The following is a 21209-nucleotide window of genomic DNA, read 5'->3' as shown; positions in this document are numbered from 1 at the left end:
ATTGCTGATAAGGGCTCCGGACATGCAGCTTGGTTGTTCATTCTAATGGCTTTCGGGCGACATGGCATCACTTGACACATAAAGTTCATCCTGCATGAAAAGCAGCTGATGGCAGATGTTGTGACTGCTCCCAAGTGCTTTGCAGTTTGCACAGTTGCAAAGGTCCTTTATCACAGAATGCAGTCAATAAGGGATATCTGCTCCACTCTCAATCATATTTGCACGTAATCTTTTGCCGAGATCCAAAGCTTTGTGCCATAATTGCATGACAACCGTAACAATTACTTCGTCGCACAATTTGCGCTGCCTGCCTTTCTTCAATTACATCGGCCCTTGTGACTCTTTAGCCCAAAGTACAGAAAATTCACAGCTTAGACAATCTTGAGACGTGCGGCTTGTGATTCTTAAATCCCTAGTGCAAATAAATTCTCTGAACTTGTCATTCCTAACCAAAATCTAACTCGTGAAAAATCACAGTTTTGAGATTCCTAATTCTGTGATTTATCAAACTGTATCTAAAATAAAAGGTTCGAAAGTTTCACCAGTTATATAATGCACTATGAATTGATAAAGTCCACGTCCAACCAGCACACTCCTCATGAGAGGCAACATCCTCCAATTTTTGCTGAGCTCATTCTCTCATAAGTCATAACATAATCACATTAAGGATCCATGGTTCTAAAACTCGAGCCAACCCAGAAAAGAAAACAGCAAATGAGGCAAACTAATGAAAGAATCGCAAACTTCTGTTCAATAATAATCCCTATCCATCAGACGGAAAAAAAAAATCTGTACACAATTTCTTCTTTTTCCTTCGTCACAAGAATCTCAATAAGTCATAGAGGCAGTTGAGTTCATACCATCCTGAAAAGAGCTAGAAGTATGAACCTTATTTGGGTCCAACCCCGTCGAATGAACTCAAGAAAAGACCGTGCCAAATATTTTACAAACAGAAAGATGCCTGGACAGCATGGTCACGTATTAAGAGGTTGACTTAACACAGGAAAGAGAAAAGAAAAAGACATGGCCAAATACACAGGATGAGAAACTGGCTTCAGTTAATTTCCAGTCAGTTGCCATCTGATCGGTAAGTAACTAAGTACTATTTTGAAGGGCTATTCATGGCCTTGTCACTTGTCACTTGCCAACTTGTCCCTTGAATTTCCATCAAGGGTGTGAAATTAATTTCAAAATCTGAAAGTGCTGTTCCCTTAACAGTCTAGTTGAGTTTTGAATTAGATCCGTGCAGAAGATGTGGTAACAACTCCCTGATACAACCAGAGGGACATGGTTAAAGCTCAATCCCTTTGCCACTGATTGAAATCAGTCTAAGGAATGCCACTGTAATCTTTAAACTGTGAAAGCAGCATTTTGTTAGGCAATAATGGGCAGATGCGCAAGCATGAAGAGTATGAGTGCAAGACTTGAGAATCAAAACATTCAAGAGCATTGCATAAGAGATAACAATATCCGTGACATTTATTCTTTAATTTGAAGCTCCAAATTCTGGACCACCCCCTGAGGAATGGGTTCCTTCACAGAACAAGAATCATGGTGGACATGCTTGATGGAGTTCAGCTATCCTGAAGTTCAAAACGATGGGATCGAGCCCTAGGGGCAAGGGTATTAGCTTGGGTATCAGAAATCAACTAAATCTCACTGCTTGGTTGTGGTTTCCTCATATGGAAGCAAGAAAAAACTGTGGACACGCTTGTAAATTCTACTCATTTCCAGCAGCTTTCCTGCTTTCTATGGGAGGTATGCCATGTGTTCTTGAAAATCCTTGGCGAGGTCAACATAACACATCCTGCCTTGAGCAGCGAAACAATTGAAACCCAAACACAGATGTTGTCACTTAGCTGTGAAATGCATTTACTAGGCATTAGAGAATCTGATCTTAACCAGAAAAACTGATTTAACATTTAGTAAGTTACACAAGTGACTGGTATGTGCCGATAAAAGTTTTTTCACAGGAGAAACAGCACAGTAACAAGCGAAGAGAAAGCCCCATTCAATCTGGATTGTGCTTTCAAGTTAAGTCACCAACAATTTTTTTTGAATTCTGCAGCTACGTTTTCCTTAACAGTTATTTTTGAAAATGTGAACCTTCTTCAGAAAATCATGGGAAAATTTTGGAAGTTCTAAAATTTTGAGAAGTAAAAAGAATAAGAGGCCTAGTGTACTAGTAGATCTTTCAAATTTTCTTTGCGCACACATATGGAGGAGCGCCCATAAAAGTTTTCCTCAATATAAACAAATAACAAAAATTAGAAAACTTGTCCCAAAACACATAACAATTTGTATAACCTTCCAAATTTGTTCTGACCCAACAGATTCAAAACAGGAAATTATAAGTCAAGAACACCAACACAAATTTCTATGCCACTCATCTGTATGCTTAGTACTTTCTTACATGTGTATAATATGCGCATGCATGTGATGCAGTTCATGCCTTCTGTTTTCCATAAGCAAGCTGGGGTTTAGACAGACACTTACCAGTTTATTCCAGGGGATGCACTCCCAGTTATTGCAAACCTGACCTCCTCCAACTTGAAGGTCATAAACGTGCACCCTAGCCAAATGGACAGAACACTAGTCAGCCTGATTTTCCATCATGTCTTACAATGATTTCCCACTCCTTGCACCTTATGCCCATTAGCATTTCAACATTTTAAAGCTCTTCCGGTGTGCCTTTTCAAGGATTCTAAATTCTCAAGTGGAAACAAATAATGAAATAAATAAATAAATACTGTCTCACAGTGTCTTCATTACTTACATTGAACCACCATCTTTTTCTTCACGCCATATTTTTCTCAGACACAAGATAATTTTTCTATTTCTATAGCAATCATATACTGTTTTAGGCTTTATGGCCTTTATGTTCTGGCAACAATATAGCTCCATCATAAACATTTGGAATACCAAACGGGAGATTGTACAACTCTATTAGTGTATAAAGATGAAAACAGTTAACAACTGCATATAATTGGTTAAACTGAAATCTCTTGCTTCTCTGTCGCATGCAGAAAATCAGTGAGTTTGACAATTTCAGCTTAGCATGCATAATTATGTTGAAGTGCACTTGTAACAGTTGTGGGACATTTTGTAGATGAGATTCTTTCTATTTTAGGCATCCATTGTGTCATTGCAATGGACAGCGGATAAAATAAAAAAGATGAAAGTGTAAGCAACAATATGACAGGAAGATGGAACAGATGGGTCTCAAGCTTTAGCCAAAGATATGACAAAAAATGAGCAAGCAAAGCAATACGTCATGGTTGTGCCCAATGAGAGAAAAGCACAGGCATAACTTATGTCAGAAATTACAGCAAAATCATTGAATTTTGCATATTTACCTTGCTTCTCCCAGTTCCTTCACGGCGCAACTTACCACTAGTAGTACCTATATCGCGTTTCTGAAACTGCCTGCATATGACCACCGTTCCATAAGTTTCCTTTTTTCATGTTAGGCCTTGTGTTCATAAATGATTGGCAAACCAACTTGCTCTCAGCAGAGTTGGAAAAATTCATATAGCAATGAATCAGCTTTCCAAATTCACATATTAAAAAATGCCTACACATAGGAAATTTCCATCTAGAAGTATGCTCCACCTAAACCAAATACAAATCTAAAAGGAAATATATAATTTGGAAGAATCAGAATGGGAAAGAATTGCTACCGTGTCAACTCACGACCTTGCACATGCCGATGTTGCCTACATGATTCACAGATGGAATCATGGCCATGCTGGTTATGTTGATTGAGCTCCAAATGAAGATCAGCAATTCTCTTTTTCAAGCTTTCAACATCTGCCTCCGCAAGTGCAATTTCTTCAAGTTCAGCCCTAATCTTCTCAAGGAGAAAAGTATCTATCAGTCCATAGATTTAAACGACCCAAATTGCAGATAAATAGGAATACCAAGAGAACAAACCTTTGGGTCCATGCTGTCTGACAGCAAATTTCCTGGATGCATGTTTAGTCCGGCCTCCAGAGTTGCCCTAAGGTCTCTCTCCTTTTGCAGTTGCTCTTGTAATCTTGCCACCTGTACCGCCACCAATTCCATCACAAACATGAGAAAGTTAATCACATGAGAGACAAATCAAAGATATAGAAAGGGGATCAATTATCTACAGCCATCAATGGGATCTTCCCTGCCAACATCCCCAGTAATAGATGCTGCTTCAAGAACCCCATAATCAACTCTTTGACAAATGAGGAAATGTTCAATTACTAGTACCAACTTGCATAGGGAAACAACAATCTTGGAGATTATTTTGAAATTCGACAGTATAAATCCTAGATTCATTTATGGACATGTGACCTGCTATATGATGAAGTCAAATAGAAGAACAAACCCTTCAGCAAGAACATAAGAAAAACAACTATCTTCCACAAAGAAAGTGCCTTTACTTTTTTCTTGACAGAACGATTGAGAAGACATAGAATTACATTGTCATTGAGGAATCTAATGAAATGGAATATTGGACCCTTCCACTGTTTCACATAAACAGGTCATTGCACACCAACCTCATGACCACCCATACACACATAGAGAAACATGGATATAAACAAGTCAGCGTTTTTTTTACTCAAAACTGTCAGAAAGCCATGGATGAATATCTATGTGCCACAGTATGTAATATGATTTTTAAAGAACTTATAATGTAGGATATGTGCAAGCGTATTAAAACTTGAAATCTTGAAAAACAAAGGAGCAAGATGTAAACTATATTACATTTTAGTCACATCGCAACATCTTTACTGTATGCCTGACGTACTCTGAACTTAAAGAAAACAGAGGATGCAGGGGCATGTAAATATAAGGAACAATAATTTACTGAAGTACAAAGTGACTCTAAAATAAGAAATTGGATGATCATCATGTCTAACCTGATCTGATGAAAGTGAGATACATTAATTGCAGAAAGCAACATATATAACCTTTTTTTCCACTTGAAAACTGAGAGGTGTGTAAGAGGCAGTCACGGTTTCACAGATTTACAGTGTTTGAACTACATTTACAAGAGTTAATACAAAGTCAATAACATGTGACTGGTTATGAACTTGAGTTGATACCATGATCAATGGTACCAATTGGTCAGATGATCCTAAAATAAATTTGGTGAGATTCTTAGCTTTGGCTACAGTGACTGGTTCCACTAATCGCCATTGTCAGGGATACAACTTTGAAAAGCACACAAATGAAAAGAAACACTGTGTCTGCATAATGTCCTATAGACTCATTAAATGGCTTATATTGATGATAAGTCGCTAATGCACCTACACCAACTTAGCAAAACCTAAATTTTGTCATAAGTAATAATCTTGCTTGTTCATCAAAGCCTTGTAGATATGGTTTACATAAATTTTCGGTAGAACTTTTTTAGTTATTTAACTTTTACATAAATGTGGGTATCTTAATCTGTTAAAAAATTGATAGCCCATAATGTGCCAATTTTTTTTCAAGGTCTAAAGATTCATATTTTCATGTCCACATGACATAATTTAAGGCATCATTCCGGGTCTGTTGCAACTATACAGACTCTAATATGGTGCATGTTCAATTAAGGTTGGTCCCTTACCGAGCCTTTATGGTGTTGGAATCAATCATGGCACCAGAAAATAAAGGCAATAAACATTAGCAATCATGCAGTCACAGGCATACCAATTTCCAATGCATAATCAGATGGACATACTCACACACTTTCATAGACACACAGACATACATCTTGTTCAAGCATTTGTCGACGCTCATGTAAAGCTTGCTTTCTTCTCTCCAAGCTTGCTTCTAAGATTGCATTCCCTTTTGCCTTTATTTGAAAAATAACATTGTTAAGGGAAAGGATAAAAAATTACTCAAAAAAAAAAAAGTGTGGATGATAGTCTTACCTCCTTCGCAAGTTTGCTTTCAAGATCGTTCTTTGTGATCTGAAGCTTCTGAATCAAAATCCTGAAAATAAGTTGATAAACACAAGAAAAAAAAATTTGTTCGCCAACTTATGACACCAATTGGAAAACCAGAAGGGGAACAACAACCATCTTCCTGGGAACAGACTGAAATCAATGCCGATAGGTGAATAGTGAAGAGAAATATTAAGGTTTGAGTAGCAAGATACACTACAACAAGGACCAGAGAGATAAAAAGCAGAACCCTCCAAATTTGTCCTATAAACTTTGAATAGAAAAGATAGTAACTCCATTAGATATTAATCTATACATAAGTGAAAGAGACATTGTTCATATCACTTTTTTACAGGAATACTATCAGATGTAACAAATTACTTTAAAGTTTAAACAACCTTTTTATGGTCATAAACAGATTATTCTATAAATGTCCATATCCATGCATGACATCTAAAAGATAGTAGCACCACGTGCCAAATGAATATCTATCATCCCCAGCATGATGAGGTCAAGAGTATGATAAAAAGCTGCAGAAGAAAAATCGTTACAAAATATGCACATATAATATAAATATTAGTGCATTTAATTTTCTCCAAAATACCAATCTGAATAAGCTTCATTACTAAGTGGGATTATTTCTACAGTTGCTTAATAGGTGAAATACCAAAACGATATTTATTGAAACTGATTGATATGTTAGGTACACCAGAAAACTATTTATGATTTGTTGCAGTTTCAGCTTTTTTCATGCTTGTGTTTAGTTATGAATTATGAAGCAATGCTAACTGAAAAGACAATTATCAGGGGAAAAAAAAAAGGATGCAACAATCATAGCCAGAATACTTATGGTTGTACCATGTGTGCAGGCTGAATCAAACAGGGAAAGACAAAACTCATAATTATTTTTAGTTCATCAGTAAAGTTCCATGAATCAATGAAAAAACTTGCTGACATCAATTTCATTTTCTATGCAATCAAGATATCAAATCTGATACTTACTCATCCTCACTAGAAAAATTGATGGACTCCATAGATAGATTCCTTCTTCCCTGGAAGGACCAGAAAAGCAGAAAAAAGATGAGTGGATGACACAAAAACAGCCTCTGAGTAGCACCAAAATGTTGTTATCTTAACCAATCATGGACAATCACAACAAAAACTTGTATGAGAACTTATAATGGTGATGGAATACAGCCTGCTAGCATTAGAGAACCACATAACACAAAGAATAGAAAACAATAATTGTAATGATTGTTGGCCACTCCCTACAACCTGATATCCATGTTAGCACACTCACACACACAAAGTACACTTACACCTGTGCGCCCCAAGATTTTTGGTCGTTTGGTAGTGCCTGAAGAGCTAGTTGGCTTGCTAGTAGCTTTTGTAAGGCATGCTGGTGAACTCAGGCCAGATGCATCAAGCTCCGGACTTCCCAAAGAAGGAATTTTTCTCAAACGATCATGCAGTTCACTGTCAGATGCAACGCATACCTTGTCATGTTCAAGATTCTCCTGAACAACACCAAGATGCTGTGATGGGGCTTCAGCTTGATTCATCAAATTCTCCGCTGTTATATTTATCTGCTCACCGTTTCTGATATCAGCATCAGAGTTGGATCTGCTATAGTCCTATTACTCAAGCAAGTACATTTAGGTTCAGTATGAAAGAAGAAACTAAAAGAACACATACAGATCATCTACAGCAATCCAAATATATCAGAAAGCATCAAGCATGCAGGTGGGAGCGAGACAGAAAGCAGTCCAAAATACATATCAATCATATCAATGGAGCTGCGACCTTCTATGAAAAATCACAAATTAATCAGAAGAATCCTAATTAGCATCATGTGTGCGAACAGCCTAACAGTGATTCAAATTTAACAAAGCTATCATGAAAAAAACATTGTTGAAATGGATTGTTGAAATGGAGACATAAGTGAGCAACTCAAGATCAAAGGCACATAGACTCAGAATACAAATAGTACAATATGTGCATTTTTATGGAAGAACATGGAGGGTTTCATGTCAGAGGATGATTGGTCATCATACCATCTGAAACACCATTAAGAACGACACAAACAAGAAAAATGGTTCTGGATGACAACTAGCAAAAACCTTATTGACATAGAGATCACTGCCTGCATTTCCACTACTCTCGCTGATTGTTCCACTATGCTCATAATCATCATCTGGGTCAAGGTCATCCTCTTCACCATGATATCCATCATCAGCAGATTCAAGGTTGTGATCCTCCATTGACTCCTCACTGCAACTGATCTCTGAATCAGTGTACATATCAGGTGAACAAGAGCCCCTCTGTGAGCTATCATCCTGCATAATAACTAACATTAATTCAGAAATCTCACTAGGAGAGAAACAGTGACTATTCTATCTGTTAGAAGGAACAAGGTTGAAGCCAGGACAAATATTGACAGAGCTAGAACCATAAGTTGGTCAAGAAGTCATATCATGAATGAACATAGTAAGAAAAGCAACATACAGGGACGGTGAGGTGCTCCAGCAAGCATGAAAAGAGATGGAAATGTATGTTATTTTTTGCTGAGTGAATTTCAAAATAGATAAAATGAACTGCTACAAGCATAAATCAGAAGACCAGAGGTCATAGGATTTGGAGATGAGATATACATTATACACAATGGAAACTCCCAATCAAGCATATTGGTATGAAGCAGTATGGCTCAAGCATACCATAATGAAAATTATTGTTTTGGGGGGTTTTCTTTGCAAGCAAATACCTTTGTTTTCTTCCTAGAAAATATCAACAATTTTTGGGCCATTTCACTGTTTCAAAGAAAAAAAGAGAAATATTTAGGTAATCCCCTTTCGAATATGTGTGCCCTTGCTTGTGTTTTAGATGTATCCAACATGCATATGCACATCCAGTTGTATATAAGTATCTACCCTCTGTATGTACTCATACAATGGTATAAGTTATATGTCTGCATATACCTTGCTAAGGAGTAAGGAGGTTGTACTTAAGACCTCAGGTCAACGAAGATCAAAAGTGCAATACATGTCCTGACCCTAGTTTGCCACTATATGTAATTTTTTATTATATCTCTTTTTGCTTTTTTTTTTATATTTTCATAAGGGCATTCCCGTAATTACGGTGTGACCAGGCTAGCTACTTGGAAAAATTCCAGTTTTTTTATGTTCAAAAAGGGTGGAAATTAGAAATGATAAAAGAAAATATGAAATAGTATGTTTTCTGGATTTCACTGAAAATACAAAAGTTCATGAACAATTTTTTAAATATAATACTGACAAAGAAAATAACATTTCTTTCAATAGTTAAAAGGGGATTGAGTTCTAAACCCTCTTTGGAGCAGCAGTAAAGCCCTCAGATTTACCTCCTTAACCCAGGAGGTAGAGCAAGCCTTGGCTCACATAAGAAGATTAAGCACATGAGGAGTTGGGGACTCAAGAAGACTTCTGCATAGCAGCCAGACCTGTCCTACTATCCCAAGTCCCAACCCCTTCAGGTCTAGTTTGTGTATTGAAAGCACACACGACAAAGTAAAGAGATGAGTAGACCCAATTTGAAAAAGAATAAAGAGACATCTTCCTTCCACTTTCTCAAAAAAAGGGACCTTATGGTTACACTTCAGAGTACAAAGAAATAACAAAAAACATAAGCAGAAGCGAGGAAAAACACAAATGCCGCCCAGTGAAACCAGTTAGAACATATATAACCTTCAAAGGAATTACCAAAAGTCTATCTTCTCATCCTGAAAGCTTTTCAATTATTGCTTCCAATCAGCCCGCCCACTTTACATGAGCAAGTCCTTTAGGCAAATAGCTTATCGAACATACATTAAGAAAATCCTTTTTCAGACATATTTTAGGGAACCAGTTGAACATAGATGTAACCATCAAGGCCTACAAGCCATCGTCACCCTTCTCTATGGAAGACTCACTCGGAACTGTAAATTAACCAAAGTCTAAAATGTTCACAATTCAGTAAATCACATCCTTTTCTGAGTCAATATGTTATGTCATTCGTATAAGCAAGACACAGCAAAAACCATTGGCACAATGAAATTATATACATACATGGACACACACAATATTATCTATGTATGCATGTGTATCTCATAGTCACCAGTATAGTTCTAAGCAACATTCTTCTGGGGTGATTTTCCAATTTCTGAATTTTAAAACTTGAAAAATACAACTAACAACAAAAAAAAAATCTTACAATAGGATTTTCTACTATTTTTCTTGCAAAAAATATGAAGAAAAACTAAAATAATTATTTGAAAAATCTTACATGCTAAGAAAATTATAGAAAGGAAATTATTTTGAAAAGTTTGGTAAAATCTTGGGTAATATTGAGATAGTTTTGTTCCTAGTGATGTTAGACCATTGGGTCCAAATGATGTCTGAATCTGGATCCAGATCCAGTCGTCTTCATCTGGGCTCAACTTTCAAAAACTATGAGTGATATCTAAAAATATGGCAAACTTTGATAATATGGTCTGATAGCTTTAAAATGGTGACACTATCGCAATAATTTCAAAACATCAGCAATATTTTTAAGTTTAACTAGTATTCGTGTTTGAGTGCATGTGCATGTATATCTATGTGTGTGTATGTTTCTGTCTTTATGTATGAATGCATGTACGTAAAGAGAGAAAGAATAGGGACACTCCAGAAGAAAATCTTAAGAGTGCATGACTATCTAAAATCATAAGGCTCAAAATAGGCTACAATTTAACCAGAACACCATTCCACATATCAATGAGTCAATGACTTTATACAACTTAACAACTCCATTGATGCTGCAAAAGATCCATGTCAAGGAAAGAAAATATACGATATCTAGGTGATTAAACGTAGAAACTCTTACTCCAAATATACTATCATACTCCTCCAGTAATGTTGTCACGATGACATGAGCATGATTAGCAGCTGCTGCTGCAGCCAATAGTTGAGAAGAACCATCACCACTAATATCAAAATCACCCTCCAGCTCACAGTCGCCTGCCAAAAGAGCACGAAGAAGCAGAGGTGCCATGCATGCTGCTACAGCAGATGCTGACATTCGATTCACAGACTTATGGCAAGAAACAGCATGCATCATCTTGAGCACCCTTCATGAAGACAAATGCATAAAAATGAAGTATATGAAACGGACAACATTTGTGTAGCACCACACCAGTCATATACATATAAAGAGGAAAATGAAATCAATCACGAGGACCTTTTCAAGATTATGGAGGTACAGGTGCTCAGATGTTATTGTATCACAAGAGGTGGGGAAATTGAGAAAGACACAGACAAACCATAATCACTGCAAACTGAGTCTGTCATTAGCGAGTTCCTTGATCCTTCAATTCATGTCACATGGACAGTCCTAAAGGGGTATTGCACCAATCGTATTTGGAATTATCGTAATTCAGTCTTGGATAGGCGGGCCACAAACTCACTCGTTACTCTGGCAAGTCAAGTTTCTTTAAGATTATAAAAGTAAGCAATAAAATGTTGCAAGATCATGACAGTGATGAACTATCATTTGTTAGAAAATATCTTGTAAAATGCAGCATATGTATTAGACATATGCATATCTGTTTATATGTTTATCTATATTCATATGTGTGTAATATACATGTGACTGTAGATTCATATATATGTATATATGTGTGTACATAGGGTTTGAGTATGTATATCTGTATATAGGTGTGTTATGTAATTTGAGCAATAAAAAAATCAATCTTTTACAACACATAAAACTTGAATGCAACATTACGTTGAAGTTTTCAGTCATAGCCCCACAACCAAGCTCTTTGAAATGCTCCGCACATGCACTAGCACCCATGTGATATAGATGGCATTAACATGAAATTCAAGCTACCTTACACGCTCTTGTCATGTTATGGAGTAATAGTAATGAAATTATGAGACACACCAACTGATCATCTAAAATGACCATTCTTTGTTGAAATATGCAACCTCAAGGCAATGCATTAAGCTCTAGTTTATAATGGCACTTTTCACTCTAGAACCTACAAGGTGGAGAACAGGTTCAGTCTTCAATATGTATTGTCAACCATGGGAATCAACATCAGGTGTAGCAAATGTTTTGTGATTGAGCTTGATGTGAAACAAAAAGCCAAAATTCTAGCATAAGACAATCAATACCATAAGCTACTAGTCGTCCAACAGAATGCCATTGAGCCAAATCATATATACCAGTAGTCAAGAAAATGGAAGTGCAAACAAGTAGGCAAAAAGCACAGAAAGCACAAACCTAAGGAAAAATGCATAAACGCAGAAACTATAACAGCAGATGTAACTTCTAGTCCAGGATAATATAGTAAAAAATGTCATTTCAGTTAGCTATGCTCTATCTGCGAAGCATGTATCCAGAACCTTTACCTCTGTAATAGCCGACGATTAGGCTCTGGAAATGTCTCAAAAATCACATCGCGTAAGGCATCAACCCTCAAGTCAGGACTTGTTCCTATCCAGAGTGCATGGGATTTGGGGCATGGGAGCAAGCAATGCATCAGTTCCCCAGACTAAAAAACTGGAACTGTAGTCTCAAATGATAAATAACCCCAATAGCATTATATAAATAAGTCAATCAACAAAAGCAGCCCTCCCGATACCTTAAGCGATTGTTAAAATCAGAACCAAACATTCACAAATTGTTCACACATCTGAGATAGTACAAGTCAGTAATAAACTTGAGCACTATTTGGGTCTATATTCCCTTAAGTATGTTGCAATTCAAAAGAACCATTACTTCAAGCAAAGAATGTTCAAGCAAAGCAACCAAAAATGGCAGCAGATGATGAAGAATGTAAAACATGAATAGTCCTATTAATATTCACCACTCAAGATAAACATGAAGTGAAGGAACAGGTAAACTCTTCAGAATGGACGGAAACCTACTCATGGGGGGCTAGTAAATATCTACTTGCTAGTTGGATAAGGTCAAAGCTACCCTTCACAAAAAGGAGCATAAGATAAAGTTAAGTAAAACATATACAAAAAGGAAGTATTTGATGGCACATCTGGGAAGGCACAATTCAACTGCACTATGTGTATATGCATACATCCACACCCATTACACACACACAAACACATGTGCATATATATGTATATTTCTTAGCGCACAATCATTGTGAAACACAAGTACAGTCCTAGACTTGACAAAATATCTTAAATATGCTTGTCGTCAAGGCCTAATTAAGCCTAACTAAAAGCAGTGTGGATCAGTGTCTACATGCATATATACAGATTAATTAGTATGCATATATACATATTACCTAGTACGTATATATATATGCATGCACATGCATGCACACACAACATGCAAATTTATGTATCTATCTGGATTGTTCAGCCTTCCCAGTACTTTTGAGATGTTTTTTATGAATCCGACCATGTAGGTGGACTTTACACGTTCAGAAATGTAACATTCAAAGAGAAAATGAAAATCTGATGCATGTCAAATTTTATAATGGTGTTTAAGGTAAAAAAAAAATCATAGATTTGTTTGCTCATAAAATTCAAACTACATATGATCCAATAATTAAAATCAATCATCTTCAAATCTTAATAATTTATCGTTTTTCAGGCATGATACAAGAATTATAAATAAAGGACCTTCAGTAATACATCTATAGGATGTTACTTGGCTGACATGCTTTACAAATTTTTTTGGGGAAGAAACTTAACAACCTTCCAAACCATATGAACGGTAAGAAGACCCAACTTTCATATGTATATGATTATATATGCATGCAAACTGTTTTATAAATAAATAACATATGAAATAAATTACACAAACATGTATAACTGCTGTCATTCATTCTGGTCAACCGATCTTTCTATCAATGCATGGTTTAAGCACTCAGCTCATCTAAGAAAAGCGCCTTTTTTCTTTTAATTTTTACCATGGCACTGAGAAGGAAAACCCTGTGACATGAAGAGACTGCAAAAGGAAATAAAGAAACACTAAACTCTTGCAGTAATGATGTAACATGCAACTGAGAAGCAAAACTGACTACATAGAGAAGCACGAGAATAAGGAACAAAGAACTTTGAAGAATAGAAGGTTTGGAAAACAGCTCAGTAAAACTAACAAGTTTCATGATTGTACAGCAAGAAGTTTTGTTTCCTTTATCTAAAAGTGTTTCCCCTAGCAATAAAAAGAACTTGAGAAACATCAAATAAAACAATGTAGCAAAGCAAAAGATAGAGTAGGCCTTACGGTATGCTTCCAGCAGTGCAACACAACAAGAAGCAGGAACTGGAGATGAAGGCAACTCCCGAAGAACATGCTGCAATCATTGCATATGGACTAAGTTGAATGAGAAATCTGCACTCTATTTTGACAGAAAATAAGTAACTAAAGGTACAGCATTTTTTATTGTAGAAGGAAAGAATGTACCTTCACACAATCAGCCACAACATGTGCATCTTCATCAGGAGAAAACTCAATCTTCCCTAGAATTATACCATCATACAACATCTGAAATAAGTAATGACAAGAAACAATATTGACTTTGAACACATAAATTATTTCCAGAAGACAAACATTATATCACGGGCACTTATGGACAGTACATCATGGGGAAGCTCCAATTTAACCCTTATCATGACATTATATTCTTTTCTTAATGATGAACTGCAGGAGAAGTGTCTCTAACGTGTTTATTTGATGTATAGTGACGGACTGCAAACTTAGGGAGCCAGTTTCCACAAGGTCATTTGAATGAAGTGAAAGCAGTATTTCAAGAAACAGAAAGGAACCTTGTTCATATTCTTGAACACGCAACTCAACCTCTTCAACATCAGCTGCTTGTCTTAATATGCCTTCTACTTTAATTCCTGATAAAAGAGTATCAAAAATCTATAAGTAGAGAGATAAAGAGAGTAGAAGAAGAGGAGCAAGGGACATAAACCAGTTTTGAGAATGAATTTTCTTGTATAGACACCGACAAAATGTTTGGTATCGTCAATTTGATCATTAAAAAATGCTAAAACTGAGCATGTCAATTAGGACATGTAATTCATAACATTTCCAAAATTTTAATCAGCCTGCTGTTCCTATCATTAATGAATTAGGATATCAACCATGTCAAGGCAATTTGCCTATGACACTGTGTCATTTGGAAGCAGATAAAATCTGTCCGAGTTCGATATAGAAAATTGAAATGATCAATCATGAATCGTGATCTAAGCTCTGAACCATGGTAAAAATCCAAAAGAAAGAAAAAAGTAAATGAGAGAAATTGTTATTAGACTTATTTTATGGAGAGCTACATGAAAAATCCAACAAGTACGGCAAAATTGATACGGAGAAAAAATTACCATACTGTTCAATGAATCTCAATGCTTTCTCCAAAAAGGAAGGACTCCCATCAATGTCTTCTAGTGCAAGTAATATGGGTCTGCCAATAACTAAGGACTTCACAGGCCGCCTTTCCCTCCCTGGATCACCACAACAATATATCTTTATTACGCTGCAATTTAAATCACGAGGCAGACAAATGCAATACAGCATGATATTTTTCAGTACTGCTGGAGAAGAAAAAGCTTTTCGTGCAGCAGACAGGAAAATTTACAAAAGATCATAATGAAAGTATTAATTATTTTCACCTTAAGTGAAAACAACTAAACTTTCTGAACAATCTCACCATTTAAAGATGATCAAAATGCACAAGATCAAACACCTAGTGCAAGATCATATAATGTGTGTGTGTGTGTGTCGTCTACATATATACAGGACCTGGATTTTTCAGCCTGTCCAGATGCTCCGGCCTCTCACACATGCAGCGAGCATCCAGATGGCCAGAGGATTTATGCTCCTCTATATATATATAATATTTTCAAAAACCATGCCTGTAACCTTGCATCACAATCCATATTGCCATTTTACCACATATGATTTGCATAGCAAGCATCCTGGAAGACTATCTAAAAAAGAAAAATTCAACTTCACTACTAGAAACTCAGTACATTGTTCCAAAGATCCTTCAATGGTATCTGCTGGGTCATTCTGAAAAATCCCATTATGACCCGTCACAAGATGGGCACTAGGTGCTTGAGCCAAAGCACTTTCCAGTGCAGCTTTCCACTCATACAAATCTTCCGATGTCTCTGCCTGCACGCCATGGAAAAGGATTATGAAAAGGAATCCCGAAAAATAAATGGAAAGAAATATGATACCTTGAGAGTGAACCCCCGTCCATCACCTCCATTAGGAAATGATACTGTCAATAGTTTCTTATCAGCCCTGACGATCACACTGCATGATTTTACATCAGGTAAGGGCAATTGCCAACATTTCATAGATAGTCCTGAGGTAAGTAAAACTTGACATGCCTTCCCGAACTATTAAGGTCTATACCACCCAGGGTCAAATTTACTTCACCACCTTTTTGGGGCAGGGCACTCTGAAATAGCATATACAGAAAAGAATGAGACCCATGACTATAATAAAGTGGATAAACATAAGCACTACTACTAATATAAATCAATAAGGAAACTAGACAATTCATTAAAAACATGGGGAAAATACGATTGTGGCATAACGAGAAAAACTCCAAAAATTAAAATTAATGCATCAACTCCAGAGCTGCCCTTTTTACATGGTCAACATAAAAGAACATGGTAACTTTTCCACCAAAAGAAGATATCATCAAGACTATGGAATTCCTTAAAACATTTTCCAAGCACCAAAAATCTGATAGAAGCAAGCTGGTTACCAGGATTACATTATGGAAAATAATTCCCAAGCATTGTGAAGAAAGAAGAAATTCTCGGGAAAAAAAAGAAGATCCCCACACGTTCGATTTAAAAAAAGAAAGCTTAATTACTATCCATTAGTGTTCTGAGTGGTAATGCTCTTCTATTAAGCTCCAAGTCCAGAAGGGTTAAGACTGTCAATGGATCCAATGTGTACATGGACCGATAACTAAGTATAAGAGAATGAGATTATGCAAAGACTTAAACCTGCAAAGAAGTCAAGTTGAACTGTTTTAACTTTAAGAGATGGACTAAAAGAAAAGAAGCTTGTGTATGAAGCAATTTTTCCTCTTTCTAGTTGAGCAGTTTCAACCATCTTGAGTGTGATCAATTATACACAAACGAGATGTTCCAACTGTTAAAGAGAAGAAATATAGAATACGGTTGTAGTATGTGCAAGATATTTCTTATAGCAAATTTATGCTCTTGAGTCAGAGCCAGGAACTTAGATTGGATATAATCAAGACAGGCCAACCACATCAGCAAATTAGGAACATAGAAAATCCTTACAGGGTCACTTCGAAAGAATACTAATGATGTTCGAGTTAGGATAAACCAGCGCTTCTTCCAGGAAGTCCATCCTATCCCTATACAATTGATCAGAAGAAACATTCAATAGCAGCATATTTGTGACAAACTCTCAAGAATAGCATAGAATTATCTTCTTTTTTCCATATTGCATCTCCTGAACTTCTATTAGTACTTAAAATTTCAGAATAAGGTATCCAAAAAAAAGTTGTACACTGAAGATATGCTAAAGAATTTCTAACATCAGGTGAGAAAAAATAATGCTATAGAAAGCAGTTCCGAGAAAATATAGCCACTAATCATCAAGTAGTACCTTTTTGGCCCTTTCACATGTTCCTTTCTTTTTCTTTTATTTTCCTTTTTTTTTTTTTTTGTAAACCTAATAGTAAAGGTTTTGTATGGCTATTTACTCATCTCAAAAACAATGTCTTCTAATGAAACCAATGACAAGCTCCTTCTTCTCCTTATTGTATATGTTGAGGGGCTATCCCATCTTCTTATGTATGTTTTTCTAAGCATACATTGTGTGAGAAGCAATACTGTAAGTGTCGGTATTAGCACCATATCAATGTGAACACTGACACTGTGCGTCAGCCAACACTTATGTATTTCCCTGTATCGCCCCATTTTCTTTCTTAAAAAAAAAAAGAAAAAGGTAAAAATAATCTAAATTGATTTAAAAATGAACAAAAAATAATATAAACTTGTGTTGGCCCTGCAATGCATCATGCAGCTGATATGTGACTGCATGGAACGATATTAACAACACCGGTGAGAAGTATATTGTATTTGTCATTTTGCATCTTAGCACAAATTATAGACTTTTATCCGAGAGGATTTGATTCCCTCGAGACTTCTGAACTTACTTTATATTCTTCTTTAATACTTTTGAGATGCTATATCTCTTATCATACTCATTTTTACATGATATTCTTGAAAACTTGAATTTATGCCATGACGGTGGCCCATCTGATGACATTTCGGGCTAATGTTATGCAAAAGATATATATTAGTCTATATAGCTAACAATCTGCTAACATCTTAAATTGGCTGCTTAAGGCCAACCATAATGAACATTTCTATGAAGATTACATACTAAAACAGAAGAAGTAGCTGCAGTTAACCATATTCTCTCTAGTGGAAAGCTTTCTTGGAGTTCAAATAGTTATCAATTTTAAAGTCAAATAGAGGTAACAGTATTTTAGGTTGTTGACCTGTGGCCATTCACCCATTCGAGAATACCATTAACGCTACCACTAAAAGCATGAGATATATCACCTACATGGCTCCCAGGACGTGATGCTAGCGAGTGACCAACTACATGGAACGCGTGTGTAGAGACTAGAGACCCAAAACTAAAGGAGAAAATCCAACTATGCTCACCTTTGGATGAAATGAAAAGCGGTCCACTCTTGAAGACCTACAGAATGAAGTGAAACATAAGTCAGCACAAAACGGAAAGCTGTTTCCCTCCAAATATGAATTGAATAAGAAATCTCTATCTGAAAATAAAACAAGCAAAGCAAACACCAACAGTATTTTATGTGAAAATAAATGTTGCTGGACTGCAACAACCAATGGGCAATAAGTCATCCATGCTAGAACTTATTGCCTATATAAAATAAATTTAGCCGAAGCAATAAAGCACGCAACTCAAGTGCACATAGAGGCACAGTAACATCGGTCCATCAACAGGAACTTTTTCATTCCTTACATGCTAAATTTCAAATGTTCCACAAAACTGACGCAGGACATCCTAGACATCGAGTGCCAATTCATTTCCCTCGAGAATAAAGCGAAAGGACTACGTTGAAGGTTTGAAGCATAACATGAGTATGACAAACCTCGACTATTCCCAGATTCCGCTAATGCAGATAATACATCGGGAGATTAAGAACCAAGAAAGAAATATAAAACAAATGAAAACTTGATTAGCGATTATCTAAAATTTCACGTACACTGTTGGCCCGTGCCTGTGGACGATCAAACGGTAAAGTCGTTTTAGATGTCGCACAGTGTTCCTGCATCTCATCGCCAGAACAACTTTTCATTAGCGAACCCCCCAACTCCTTCCTCGAATTCATCAGGTCATCCACGTAATGTAGCTAAAGCAATTTGTGAATCTCAATATTTAAAAAAAAAAGTACTATTTTCTCCATATAGTACCTGAGATGCGTCCTCATTGCACGATACCATCTTCGAGATCAATCAGAACCATAAATGAATGCCAGCAGCTGCAACAAAAACTTTCACCTGAACGTAAGAAAATACCATGCCCGATCCAAACCAAATGCAGGTGACAGGGAAGGAAAACAACTCTATCCGCACAAGGAACAACGTCGTCGCAGTTCAAAATCTGTTAGAAATGAACTTGATTCACGGGAAAGAACGAAAGAGAGAGAAGACACGGTCAAAGAGAAAGAAAGAGAAAGAGATGAACCGCAGAGAGAAAGGAGGGAGGGAACCAACCGCTGTTCCCCGCGTCCTGCGGTTGGAATGGATTTATTTTAGGAAATATTTCAATTTCAACGTGCCTGGGCCTGGGGCTTGCTTAATAACAAAAACCCACTCGCTTTAACGGATTTTCTTTTCACCCATAAGTTAAGAAATATTTTACCCAAAAACAGTCTCACCTTTAGACTAAGTGCCTATTTTAATCTCCGTTGTTTTTTTAGTAAACTTTTGTGTCTCCCTTTTTATCATGATGCTGTTGAAAGGACTAAGTCATCTTCTTCATCATAACTGGAGTAAGTTATTTACTATGCAAATCTTTTAAGAAAAGCCTCGCGGAGCCCCCAATTGGAAATTTTGATGAAGTTGATCGGCTGCCTGAAAATATTATATACATTGTCATGCCCCTCCATTCTTTTTTAAAGCAACTGATTTTGTCCAAGAGATTTATTTAAAAAAAATAATATGTTGGAAACTTGAAGCTTCTCTCTCTATCCCCCTCTAAGGGTTTCAAATACTTCAACGAAGTACGTTGTATGCTTTTGATCTCATCTTGCCTCTTTGTTGACCATTCGATCACTTGGACAATTTTAGGGATTTCCATTTCGATCGTGTCTGTTTGTTTAACCATTCGATCATTTGAAGCAATTTTTAAGAATTTTCATTGAGTTCTTGGAGATAGACGTCTTTTGATCGGGAATGTTCAATGAACATGTAATTTTTTTCTACTTCCGAATACATCTCGTAAAATCTGCTTCCCTTTTTATTAAACCAAGTTTAAAATGCACTAATTGTTTGTTCTTATTTATGAAATTTAATTTCCCTACTTTCTTGCGTATGTACGTTACACGCAATTTTTGGATATGCGTGGCTTTTAAAATAAAAGTACTAGTATATATTTGATAATGTATTCAATACTCATGTCATTCATTTGCAATTATATGTTTTGATGGAAAACTCAATGCCCGAAAAGCCGCCAAATATTTAAAAATTTAAAAACTTGTCATTAAAAAAACTATAAATTATTTACTTTTATTACAATTGTATCCATATCTAATGAAATACTAAGAAATCTAACCATGTTATATATCCTACTAAATGATTTTTAACTTGTTCTTAGACTTTTTTTTTCTAGATTTATTCAAAAGAAAAAGGTTCGCCGTTAGTTAATTTTGGATGTCCAAAAACTCATGGTAAACCACATACTGGCTGAAACGTAAGTCTATTTTAGGCAACTCCGCCTCAACTGTCGGTGAATATCCGAAAAATAGTGAATTTTTGTTAGATTTTTTTTTTTTATTAACCGACATTTTAAAGCAACAGTTTGACATGTGCACAATAAAATAAATCTTTTTTTAATATGGATTTGTCAAAGATTTTTTAGGCAAAACCAAGCTTTGAAAGGCGTTTGATAACTCTGGATTTGAAATCCAAGGATTTGTAATATGGCAAAAGATTTATAAATTTCATGGTTCATGGAACTAAGGTTCTTAGCCCAAACCTAAGATCCACATTTACTATTCTTACTTTACTTCTTTGC

General features: G+C 36.1%; 1 protein-coding gene across 8 annotated transcripts; it reads right to left on the bottom strand.

Moving 5' to 3' along the window:
- Positions 1-789: 789 nt before the first annotated feature.
- On the bottom strand, positions 790-19647 carry LOC116261677 (rho GTPase-activating protein 7-like). 8 transcript variants are annotated; one of them, XM_050079798.1, is made up of 24 exons: positions 19536-19640; positions 19385-19452; positions 19177-19245; positions 18602-18638; positions 17201-17277; positions 16268-16338; positions 16112-16190; positions 15902-16046; positions 15254-15373; positions 14693-14770; positions 14331-14386; positions 14151-14220; positions 12308-12392; positions 10779-11022; positions 8024-8239; positions 7223-7537; positions 6906-6955; positions 5892-5952; positions 5729-5812; positions 3934-4044; positions 3681-3850; positions 3357-3426; positions 2497-2572; positions 790-1268 (listed from the first exon to the last, which is right to left on the bottom strand). In XM_050079798.1, exons 2-23 carry the CDS (start codon positions 19412-19414, stop codon positions 2558-2560), a joined length of 2253 nt encoding a protein of 750 aa, XP_049935755.1. In that variant the 5' UTR covers positions 19415-19452; positions 19536-19640; the 3' UTR covers positions 790-1268; positions 2497-2557. The 8 variants fall into 8 exon arrangements, with proteins under 8 accessions (XP_049935755.1, XP_031496316.1, XP_031496318.1 ...); XM_031640456.2 differs by having other exon boundaries at positions 19385-19647; XM_031640458.2 differs by having other exon boundaries at positions 19177-19239; positions 19385-19647.
- Positions 19648-21209: the final 1562 nt, after the last annotated feature.

Source organism: Nymphaea colorata, chromosome 10 (assembly GCF_008831285.2).
Source record: "Nymphaea colorata isolate Beijing-Zhang1983 chromosome 10, ASM883128v2, whole genome shotgun sequence".
Lineage (NCBI taxonomy): Eukaryota > Viridiplantae > Streptophyta > Magnoliopsida > Nymphaeales > Nymphaeaceae > Nymphaea > Nymphaea colorata.
Note: the sequence above shows the minus strand (reverse complement) of the source record. Positions and strands in the feature narration are given on the sequence as shown.